The 12,572-nt window shown below is 45.8% G+C and overlaps 1 protein-coding gene across 1 annotated transcript in view; it reads right to left on the reverse strand.

Annotated features, from left to right (window-relative positions):
- Window positions 1–12,218, reverse strand: part of LOC119109979 (uncharacterized) — a 45,405-nt gene extending 33,187 nt beyond the window's left edge. The window contains exon 1 of the mRNA XM_037233725.1: window positions 12,182–12,218. Coding sequence (XP_037089620.1) covers window positions 12,182–12,218 — 37 coding nt within the window. The remainder of the gene's footprint in view (window positions 1–12,181) is intronic.
- Window positions 12,219–12,572: the final 354 nt, after the last annotated feature.

Genomic DNA, 12,572 nt, shown 5'->3' on the forward strand with positions numbered 1-12,572 from the left:
CTTCAATGGTGGCGTCGCTTAAGAAAGTATCTCAGAGATGTGTGGTCTCGTTTTACACTTCGTTGTTGCATCAGATTACACGATTCCCTAGAAATTGACTTCGCAAAATTCGTGGTCGGGCTTTGACCTACCACAGGTCAGCGACCTTGCATAGAACATCTTTATTTTTGATGCCACACGATCCGCTATTGAATTGTGTACAGCTTTAAAATATTCGGCGCGGCCGCTCAGCGTTGTTCGGGACCTATTCCGAGAAAAACCTTCGAGGGGTCCATTTGACCCCCACCCGAGCGCGTGTTGATCTTGTCTGAGGGTAGCCCTAGCGACCCGCTCGAACATAGGACGGTTAAAAGCCAAAAGTGAGGTATCTAGTTAACCATTGTGGGCTGTTCCGGACCCTGCTGAAATGGGAGCGCAGTAGAAGACCGCCTTGTTGGAGACGCAGGAGGTTCCGACACATGCAAATATACGACAATATGCAGATATCCCCCGCTGCATAGACAGGCTTATGTTACACATCACCTACTCATTAACCAAAATAATAGCCCCACCTACATCTGTAACTCATTAAGCTATAGGTGTGTATGCACCACCTTGGGAACGCATCTCCAGCAGATGGACAGGTCGTGCATATATTAATTCTTCTCTAGCGCACGTCGAACATATTTGATCTTTTGTTGTGCATTTAGCCCTCCACATTTTTGCGGCAAAGACCGTCGCTGTCATACATTGGTTTTTACCCAGTTCTGTCGCGGGATATCTGTTGCTGCATTGTTCGTAGTCTTGTGTCATTGTTTTTGGTAGAGCGCTGTGGCACGGGACCGGAATCTTCCCTCCGCCTAAGTCTGGTTCCTTTTAAGCATACGTCAAGGGTCGTCTTAGGAAGTGTAGGAGCTAAAACCGATTTCGAGATTCTGTTTTTCATGCGTCGCCATATAGCTCATGTTCAGCGTTCTTGGGAAATGAGTGCTTTGGAACCCACAGTTTCCTCGTTCCACAGCCTTGACAACTTCTTTACTTGAGGGAAGGCAATACTCAGTGCGTTGGTCGTTGATTTCGGTCTTTAATAGGCAAGACACCAGGTCATTTCGGACAGCACAGTATATTTCGGTTTCCTGTGTGTGATGTGTCGAAAAACTGGAAAACAGAGAATACACAAACTTACAGTTAAAGAAGACATAAGGAATAACGAGGAAAAGTAGCAACAATCTTCACAGCAGGGAGTGCGACATTAAACATGTGAGCTCAGGCATGTCGAATCCCTGGCATTCACAGGATGGAAACAGCGAGAACGATCACCAAACTGCCACGTGCGCATTGACAACAAACTGGCTGCAGATCGTCACCGTGTACACGTGTTTAATAGTAACCTCCATAAGCTCCGTTGCGTCCGCCATACCGGCTGTACGGAGAAGAGCGCCTGCCGTAGCCGCCGTAAACTCCATGGCGCCGACTGTAGCCGTGGTAGGGTCCTGAGCGACGTCCGTAACCTCCGTAGGCTCCTGACGAACGACCGCCGCTGTTGCCGTAGTAGCCACCGTATGCGTTATATCCCAGATCGTAGTTTCCGTAGCCGTTCAAGCTGCGCCCGTAACCACGACCGTAGCGGCCGTTGCCGTAGTATCCCTGGCCGTAGTTACCTTTGTACAAGGCCCGGTTGTCGTAGCCGCCGAAGCTGCGAGCCCGTCTGACGACGCCGCTCCTTAGGAAAAAAGAGTCGGTGCGTTAGTTTCGGGATCATGATGCTACACCACGTATGGAAAGACAGCCTTGGTGTATGCAATTGGTGGGCCATACGGCACACCCAGTTATGTGCGTTTTTTCGTGGCCTGTCCCCAACTGAAAACATCATCGATTGGTGTCTCGTTCCCACCATGCGGAACTGCGACTGGCCACCAGCATGAAATATGTCACTGGCCCACACATATTGTCCAATACATAACCCAACAATCAATGTTGGTGATCAGTTCAGAGGCCGTGCTCAGTGAACATAAACGCCGAACGAAATGACCTCATCCTCGACAAAATGATATGAAATCAAACCACATCCAGTTTTGTGGACATACTGGCGAAGCGAACGATAGCAAGTGCTTGTATCAAATTACCTGCCATATCCTCCAAACACGGAAGAATACCCGCTGGCCTGGGTCTCTTGGTCTGTCTTCTTGTCTTCGGCGGCGGCTGAAAGAGCTACCAGCGCAGCCAGAAAAAGATACAGCTTCATGGTTCTCGTCTGGTAGCTCTGTGAACGCTGAAGGAGAGACAATGACGCCTCCACATGGGCTGGTTCTCTTTTTATACTCGTGGAAACAGTAGCGGCAAGCCAAGGAGATGCGTGACAAGCTTAACCGCACTGATCTGCCCTCTGCAGTGCTGTGTAGACATTGCGGTTTGGAAAGCAAGCTGGGAGAGCATTGTGATAGCCTCGGCGGAGACCAGCTTCTCTGTGCTGAACTATGCATGGTACAGGCCGCTTCATACAGAAGTATGGGTCCAGTATCCATGTAGATAAGCGCAACGCAATGTCAGACAAAAATACCATAGCTCAACGTCTGCGGTGAACATATCCCGCAAACATGTCCGATCATTTGCTCTTATTTCCCAAAAGACTTAGTTGCGAAAAAGTCTCCGCCATACGCTCCTATTTGTCAGATCCCTTTAGTGATACGTCAAGGTGCACTATCTGTAGTTTTTTGCTGTTTTTTTTCGTGAAGCGCTGTAGCAAGGGTTCGTAAAATTCCCTTAGCATAGCCCCGTCCCTTATAAAGATACGTCAAAGAGCGTCTCAGAAAACGTGGGAGGTAAAACCGATTTCGAAGTATATTTTTTCACACGTCGCCATATGTTGTATGCTCATTCTCGGAATATATAGCGCCATGGAACCCACAGGTTCCTCGTTCCACACCCCTGATCCTGCTTCTGTGCTTGTAAGCCAGTACGTAGTGTCATCAAGGCGACGTCCATCTTTAGTAGGCAAGCGAACAGGCCATTTACGTTAAACTCTGCGGCAACAGCCGCTACGGCCGTAGTTACAGGCGCAGCTTGAACGGCTACGGAAACTACGGAGTGGGATATAACGGATACGGTGGCTACTACGGCAACAGCGACCTCGGTGGCTATACTGGATGCGGACGTTCGTCAGGAGCCTTCGGAGGGTACGGACGTCGCTCAGGAGCCTACCACGGCTACAATGGGTGCCTTGGAGCCTACGGCGGCTATGGCAGGCGCTCTTCTCTGTACAGTCGGTACGGCGGACGCGACGGAGCGTATTATGGCCACTACTGAATGCCTAATCGACGGACACGGCCTGAAGCCAGTTTGTTGGCTATACGCCCATGGTGTTCCTATAAGCGTTTCCACTTTCCATCCTGCAACACCAAGGATACGTCGTCGATAGGTCGGCCCCACCTGACTGATGTCGCACTGTCCGCGGTCAGAAGAAATCTGTCACTTTTGTGCGTCGCTTTTGTCACAGCTCTGCGTTGATTTGACCGAGTTCTGTTCACTTTCCACCAGTTTTGTTTAGTACATTATGATGTCCCAAAATATTTAACTAAAGCATTTTGTTCCATATTCTCGATCGCTTGTCCAAAGTTTCTTGAAGTGGCTCCTCATGTATGCTCCAACCAGGTTTTGTCCACAGTTGGTATAGTTTGCTGACTGGCAGATGAATGTATAGTTATGTATTATGCTTTAGTGCAATCGTCTAAGATGTGAGAAAACAAACGCGTTTGTTAGCCGAGGTAACTGTCACTGACTCATGAGTTCCCGCCGTTGTGACTTGAACGTTCATTCCTGTGTGGTCCTTTCGCAGTGGAGTATTTCACGCCCCACCTTGGCTCTAAAGCGATGCGTATGCTCTCTGTGCGTACATGGCGATGCCGTGACCATGCTCGCTGTTTCCATCCTACAAACGCCAGAGAAAACGTCACGTCTGGACCTGCCGGTTTCATGTCACGCTGCCTGCCTTGAAAGGAAATCTGTCATTTTTCTGAACATTATTTTCGCTCTGTTTGATTGCAGACTCTTTGTACTCTTGGCTTGTATCATCTGACATGGCAAGGCGAACGTTGTCGAAACGCATTGTTTGACCGAAGTGGCCTGTTCGCTTACCTACTAAGGACGGACGTCGACATGATGACCCTGCGTATTGGCTTACAAGCAAAGAAGCAGGATCAGGGGTGGGGAGCGAGGAAACTGGGTTCCATGGCACTACAAGTTTCGAGAATGGTGAACATACACCATACGTAAGAAACAAATATACTCCGAACCTGGCCTTAGCTCCCATACTTTCTGAGACGTTCCTTGACGTGTGCTAATAAGGAACCAGGCATTACTAGTGCAATATTACGCGCTCGTGCCAAAGCGCTTCGCAGAGAAAAACAAGATAAAAACTACGGATAATGCACCAACACGTGTCGCTGACGAGATGTGACAAAAACGGGAGCATGAAGGTGACTTTTCACAAATAAGCGGGCTGAGAAATTAATACAAAAGATCGGATACGTTCAGCGTGATATCTTCAACACAGATGTCGAGCTAAGGCATTATTATTTGAAATCGCGTTGCGCTTTACATGGATGCTGGGCCCATACTTCTGTACGAAGTGGGCCGTACCATGGACCGTTCAGCTCAGAGAGGCAGACCTCCGCCAAGACTATCACAATGCTCTCCCAGCTTGCTTTCCAAACCGCAAGGTCTACACAGTATTGCAGCGGGCAGATCAGTGCGGTTAACCGGGTCACGCCTCTCCTTGGCTTACCACTACCGTTTCCACGAGTATAAAGAGGGAACGCGCACGTGTGGATGTATCAGTGTCTCTCCTTCGGTGTTGAAAGAGCTACCCAGACGAGAACCATGAAGCTGTGTCTGTTTCTGGCTGCGTTGGTAGCTCTGTCGGCCGCCACCGAAGACAAGAAGACAGACCAAGAGCCCCTGGCCAGCCGGTACTCTTCCGTTTTGGGAGCGTATGGCGGGTAATTTGATACGAGCACTTCCTATCGTACGCCACACTTGTATGCCCACAGCTTGGATGTTGATCGAGATCACACTTTTTGTCGGGGATGATGTCATTTAGTTTGATAGTTATATTCATTGAGCATGGCGTCTGAATTGATCACCAAAATTGAACGGATTATGTATTGGATAATATGTTTGGGCCTGTGGCGCATTTCGCATTCTGGATAGTTACCGTTCTGCGTGGTGAGAGCGAAAGCATATCAAGGATATTCTCAGGTGTGGCCCGGCCATGACAGAAGGCGCAGAAGTGGGTGTGCCCCATTGTCTATTATTCCCAGTTGCAACATACCCTTACTGTTTTCCCTTTCTTGGTACAAAGTTATCATGTTAGAACTAAGGCACAGTCACTTGTTTTCTTAGGAGCGGCGTCAGCAGACGGGCTCGCAGCTTCGGCGGCTACGACAACCGGGCCCTGTACAAAGGCAACTACGGCCAGGGTTTCTACGGCAACAGCCGCTACGGTCGTGGTTACGGGCGCAGCTTGAACGGCTACGGAAACTACGCACTGGGATATAACGGATACGTAGGCTACTACGGCAACAGCGGCCTCGGCGGCTATGGTGGATACGGTCGTTCGTCAGGAGCCTACGGAGGGTACGGACGTCGCTCAGGAGCCTACCACGGCTATAATGGGCGCCTTGGAGCCTACGGCGGCTATGGCAGGCGTTCTTCTCCTTACAGCCGCTACGGCGGACGCAACGGGGCGTATTATGGGCACTACTGAATGCCTAATCGACGGTCTCGGCCTGAAGCCAATCTGCTGACGATACGCCTACACCATGGTGTTCCATGACCATCCCCACCGTTTCCATCCTGCAACACCAAGGATACGTCGTCGATGGGCCGGCCCCACCTGACTGATGTCGCACTGTCTGCGGCCAGAGGAAAGCTGTCACTTTTCCTGACTATTCCTTATGTTTGTTTTAATTGCCGAAGCAGTGTGTTCTTTGGCTCTCGTCCGTTTGACACGTCAGTACCCAGGAAAACAAAATAAGTTATTTTAATGGAGATTCACGTCTTTTTTGCTGATTATCACAGACATCGAGTTATGGCACTGCTTATTGTCTTATTCTTACAACCATATGTTCGGATGTGTAATGTGTCAGAGAACACGTATGTGCTAGGCAATGTGCAATTCTTTGGTGCGAAAAGGATGATAGGTTTTAAAAACAGCCGTCAGTAGCAGCGATTCATAGAAAAATGGGCGGTTTTTTGTTGATGATGTCCTCTGAATGTTATGCAACAGTGCGGGATGCGACACGTAACTACCACGCCAGCTCGAGAGGGAGTAAATAACCTCCCCGCAGCAGTGTCCGCCCCAGTGCGGACCTGTGCGGCCCTGCGCAGCCCCATCGTCCGGTGGCGCTGCAGCGGGAGGCGGTTAAGCGTTGTTTGAGATGTTGATGTGAGCGCATAAGGGTGGTATGGATTTGGGACGCATCATGACTGTTTTCCCCTCCGTGGTGCAGCACTATCATGTTGGAAGTAACGTAAGGACACCTGCCATAGAGTGACCTTGGTAAACGGGGTCACAGCTTCGGCGGCTACGACAACCGAGCCCTACGCTATAATGGTAACCACGGCCAGGGTTTCTACGGCAACAGCCGCTACGGTCGTGGTTACGGGTGCGGCTTGAACAGCTACGGAAATTACGGACTGGGATATAACGGATACGGTGGCTACTACGGCAACAGCGACCTTGGCGGCTATGGTGCATACGGTCGTTCGTCAGCAGCCGACGGAAGGTACGGACGTCGCTCCGATGCCTATGGCGGCTATAATCCGTGCTTTTGAGCCTGGGGGTTCTAAGAGAGGTGTTTGTCCCTGTACAGACCGTATGGCGGACGCAACGGAGTAAATGGTGGGTATTTAATGAACACTGTATTTACGGGAACGGCATTGAGCCAATTTGTTGAAAATACGCACACAGTGTCCTACGATTGCCGACCCTGCATGTAAATCAATACCTTTTAAAATAATTTTGCACTCCTTTTCCCCTATTTTATGTGAAATTTTTACTTCCACCTGACATTGTCTTACACCACATGCCAAGCTCATATTTTTCTTTCGGCTATTCCTATGTCATCCAAGTCCTTGTTCACTAGAAGCCAACGAGCATAAACTAGGCCCCGCAGAGCCTGGACACCGATAGCTACATCCTGCCTGACCTACATCACACGGCTGAGGTGTTTCTAGCTATGCAATATATCCAGAGTTGGCTCATGCTAGGCTGCATGTACGCACACAGCACGCCAACAGTGCCTTACCATGATGGAATGATGGTGATTGCAGAACAAAGACATCTCACCTAAATTTGCACCGAACAAGTGTCTTAACAAGCCCGAGAGCCCCAGCGACCCCAGCCTCTGGCATCTGTCAGTCTTGGTTTGTTTACAAGATGCATCACATAGGATTTACAGCTGTGTGCCAAATATGGGGCTTTTTTGCATCTCTTAAGCTTTTTGGTCACCCTATGCAAATACCACGCAAACCCTGGCAACCAATGTCACTCCACGCCATTTTTCCCTAAAAGAGATTTGACTACTAAATTGCACCACTCCCACAATGTAGGAATGAAAATCTCAAGACCTGCCTTCTAAGTGAAATGTAGTAGCTAAATGTTACTGTTAAACGCTTTCTTTCGCATCTTTTAAGCAAAATAGGTTGATAGGCATTCTTGATGGAAAAGTCTTAGCCTTTGTATTTATTTGTCGACCATTACATTTCCTTGTTTTTCTTCGTTTCACACACAGGTAAAGCAAACACAACTTTCCTTCCTCTTGTATAAGCACTGATGATGGTTCTGTGACCTAGAATATTAACCAAATTCTTTGCAAAACTTACCGACTGCAAACTCGTTAGCATTTCATACATATTTGTTTAATTCGTTAGCCGCCAAAACAGGTTTAAAAGACGCCGAAGACTGACAAATTCATAACGAATTAAACAGACAGTTTAAAGCAAACTATTTTTGCAGACAAATTTGCATTGTCAACCCTCTATTTTGCCTTTTTGGCTCATAGCATGGCTCAATAACGACAGATCTAAGCCATTTCAGTTTTGATATCTCACCAAGTTGTGTCATCCTGCCATGCATAGCATTGGGACGCGACTGGAGCAGGTAATACAGGAGTGTTTGCTATCGAAATTCGCCGTTTCAAAACCGTTCTCACCATATTTTCAGTGGAGAGTTCCCCTTACTGATTTTACAGTGTAATTTTAAACGCTAGTGGGTTAGATTAATAAGTATAAATGTTGGTGGGTTAGATGAGCCTATCTGCAGCAAACCATGTGAAAGATGCTGACTTTTGCTTAGGGGGAGAGGGAGGAGGAGAGAAGCCCAACCTTAAGAAGATGGTTCTTTTTCCGTTTGAGGCACCTAGTTGCTAGCTTAACCTAGTGATAAAACATGATTTATAACTAGATTTCGGTGTGTTCTGTCCACTTTCCTGCCAGTTTTGTTCATTACATTATGATGTCCGAAAATATTTAACTAAAACATTTTTCTTGAACGTTTGCACCAAATGTCTTGAAGTGGCCCTTATCTCATCCTCAACAAGATTTTGTCCACAGTTGTCATAGTTTGCTGACGTGAAAAATGGATGTATTTTTCTGCAAAATGCACTTATTTAACTATTTGGCATTATTTTCACAAAATGTGAGTTATTATTACCGTAACATCTTACCACATTTTTAAGCTAGCCAAAAATAAATACTACAGTGATGAATCCATTTAACATTTTGGTGTCTCCAAGGAAACATGAAAAAACATTAGGTATTCGCATAAATTAAAAAAAGGATGCAGATCAAACGAGGATTACTGAGGCCAATGACAAAATTCTCACAGGTGATCCGGATATTGGAAAAATTTTTCAATTGCTTCTTCACTGAGATTGGACAAAAGTTAAAAGACAAGATTCCTAAACCATCATTCAAACATCTCCTGCTCATCGCAAATGTAGAAAATCAAATGGATCTGCCCCCCACAAATGAAGCGGAATCAATTCTTGTCATCAATGGATTAAACAACGTCGGAGCTGGAGTTGACAATTTATTTTAAAAATATTTAAGTTATCTTATAGGGCAATACTGAAAGCAATTGTCCATCTTTTCAACAGCTGTTCATCATCGGGGACATTTCCAGACATTTTCAAAAAAACACGTGATTAAGTTCATCTTTAAAAGTGGGGACTCTCAATTTGAAAATAATGAAGTACGTATCAGCAATTTGCCGTTTAGGTCTAAAATTCTCGAAAAAATCTTAGATATAATAGACTCGTCTATCATGTAAACCAACACCACCCAATTCACCAAAATCAGTTCGATTTTCAGAAGAACAAAAGGACCTACATAACAATTTTTCTTCTCCAAGAAATTATCACTGAGGCTTTTGAATATGGAGAATATGTGCTAGGTTTGTGCTTAGATTTTAAAAAGTATTTGACGCTGTAAACATACATCTTAATCTATATAAAGTTACTGAATATGGTATTCGACGAAAATCCTATGAAAGCATTTCTTTTTATTTGTCTGGCAGAATTAAATGTGTAGAATTAGGACTTTCAAGTCTAATTCAAGTGTCATACGCAATGTCGATACGCTTTTGTTTCTGATGGGTTCTAGTTCTGTTCTGATGGTAAAGTGCCAATTTTATCTGCCTGAAGGTATGAACAAAATTTACACAGTAATGCATTACCCTTCCTTCGCATTTCCAACTAAATGTGCAAGTCAATGATTCAACTTTTGAAGAGCAAAACTCAAAAACCTTGGTGTACTCATTGACGAATCTCTTAAATTTGCAAGCCATATTAGTTTTGTTGCAAACATATTAAGTAGAAATATTGGAATAATAGGAAGGATTAGGTACTTCATTGATAAAACAACGTCACATCTACTCTGAAACACTTACATACTTCCCTATTCGAATTACTGCTGCCTCATTTGGGGTCTAAATTGTGGTTCTCAACTAGATCGGCTAGTCATTTTTTTAAAAAAGCTGTGCGTCTGATAGAAAACGTGTATCACCACAAAACTCCAAGCCAATCTTTAAACGATACAAAATTTTGAAACTATCGGATATCGTTAAATCCCAAATGTCAATTGTGATGCACAAATTTGTAACTTCACAGCTCCCTGCATCATTCGATTTAATAGACAAGCTCTACGAATCAAATGACATGAATATGAGGCGAGTAAAACATTTAGACCGACTTTTCTGTAATCGTAATTATGGACTTCTACAACATCATACCTTGGCCCTAAGCTATTGAACGACATCATGGTTTCATAGTTTCTGAGGATAATTGATATATCTGCATCAAAAACCATCGTTAAGAGCATCATTCGCAAGCATTTCGTAAATACATATTAACGTAACCAACATATTCGAAGATGTTGCAATCCTTTGCGCTGCACATATGTAACGCATTTCATATTTGACCTCCTTCATGCTCTATAATCCCGTTCTGATATAGTTAAAGTCATGCACATCTACCCAAATTCATGGCGCTAGCTCCGGGAGTTCTTTTAGCAACAAGCTCCGCTTAGCTGGGTGGATTCCCTGGACATCCATCTCAAAACCCAGCACGAGAATTACCAGTTGAAGGCAATGTTCCACCTTTGAAAATATCGCGATGAGCATCAGATATCATTCGAAAACCCTACTTGCAATTATTAGTAAGCTTTTAAGGTTCAAAAACGACCCAAACTAGCAAAATTTCGAAGCTTGTAAAAATGCGCCCCATTGCGTCCTTGTTTGATGGAGTCATGGAATCGTTTTGTGACGACAGCAAAACCAGCACGAAAATGACAAGGTAATTGCCGCTCCGACTTGTTTGACTGTACAACTCTTACTAACACTGTAAATGAATGGCTGTAGCTTACTGGGTGGTTATAGCGTGCGTTCAATAGCTGACTGGCTAATGACTACTTCAAGCCTTCTCATGTATGATTTTTCCTTGCCTCTTACAAAACACAATTCCTTCGGGTCTTCCACACCTCTTCGCCTGCTTCTTTACGTTTGTTTCCTCTTCCTAGTTGGGAGTGCCGCGACATTATTTTATATTTTCTGGTGTTAACGTACGGTTTATTGCGTTGCTAGAAAAGAGGGAGGGGCACTCCTGGTCAGCTGTTCTTGGGTAACGGTATAAAGACTTTTAAAAAAATAATATATTATGCTTCAGTGTGATCGCCCAATATGTGAGAAAAGAAACACATTTGTTGTTCTGTTCAAGAGAGGAATTCCATGTCTTCCAACTTGACATGCACGCCTTTTTGGCCGAGATAACTGTCCCTGACTGATGAGTTCTCGCATTTTATGACCTGAACTTTCACTAGTGTATGGTCTTTTCGCGGTGAAGAATTTCACTCCACACCGTAGCTCGAGAGCGATTCTAGCTCACTGTACGCACATGGCGATACCTTGGCCATACTCGCTGTTTTCACCCTGAAAAACCACATAAAACGTCACGTCTGGACCCAGCTGTTTGATGTCACACTTCTTCAAGAGCAGATCTCGTCATTCCTCCCGAAAATCCTTTTTGCCCTCTTTGATTGCAGACTTTTTGTGCTTTTTGGCTTGCATTTGTTTGGCACGCCATTGCGAAGGATATCGACATGCATTGTTTAACCCAAGTGGTCTGTTCGCTTGCCTACTTAAGACGGACGTCGACTTGATGACGCTGCGTATTGGCCTCCAGACAAAGAAGCAGGATCAGGGGTGTGGAGCAAGGAAACTGTGGGTTTCATGACACCATACGCTCCAAGAATGGTGAGCATACACCATATGGCGACGCATGAAAAAACTCAGATCTTAGTTTTAGCTCACACGGTTTCTGGGACGATCCTTGACGTATGACTCTAAGGAACGGAGCTAGGTTAAGGGAGTTTTAAGAACCCGTGCCACTGCGCTTCACAAAAAACAATAAAACCTATGGATAGTGCACCAACACATATTACCAAAGGGATCGGGCAAAAACGAGCGTCTGGCAATGTATGTTTAGCGAAGAAGTGTGCTGGAAAATAACAAAAAAGATCGGATATGTTCAGCGTGATATATTCAACGCAGATGTTGATCCAAGGTATTATTGTCTGACGTTGCGCTGCACTTCTTTACGTGGATGCTGGGCCCATACTTCTGTATTAAGTGGCCTGTGCCACGCACCGTTCAGCGCAGAGAAGCAGGCCCCCTCCAGCTGCATCACTACGCTCTCCCAGCTTGTTTTCCAAACCGCAATGTCTACACAGCGTTGCAGAGGGCAGATCAGTGCGGTTAACCCTGTCACGCATCTCCTTGGCATACAGCCACCGTTTCCACGAGTATAACGAGAGAACCAGCTCCTGCGGAGGCACTAGTGTCTCTCCTTCGATGTTCACAGAGCAACCAGACGAGAACCATGAAGCTGTATCTGTTTCTGGCTGCGCTGGTAGCTCTGTCGGCCGCCGCCGAAGACAAGAAGACAGACCGAGAGACCCAAGCCAGCGGGTACTCTTCTGTTTTGGGAGGGTATGGCAGGTAACTTGATACGAGTACTTCCCATCGTACGCTCCGCTAG

The sequence above is a fragment of the Pollicipes pollicipes genome, unplaced genomic scaffold, assembly GCF_011947565.3.
Source record: "Pollicipes pollicipes isolate AB1234 unplaced genomic scaffold, Ppol_2.1 Scaffold_7231;HRSCAF=8579_pilon_pilon_pilon, whole genome shotgun sequence".
Classification (NCBI taxonomy): domain Eukaryota; kingdom Metazoa; phylum Arthropoda; class Thecostraca; order Pollicipedomorpha; family Pollicipedidae; genus Pollicipes; species Pollicipes pollicipes.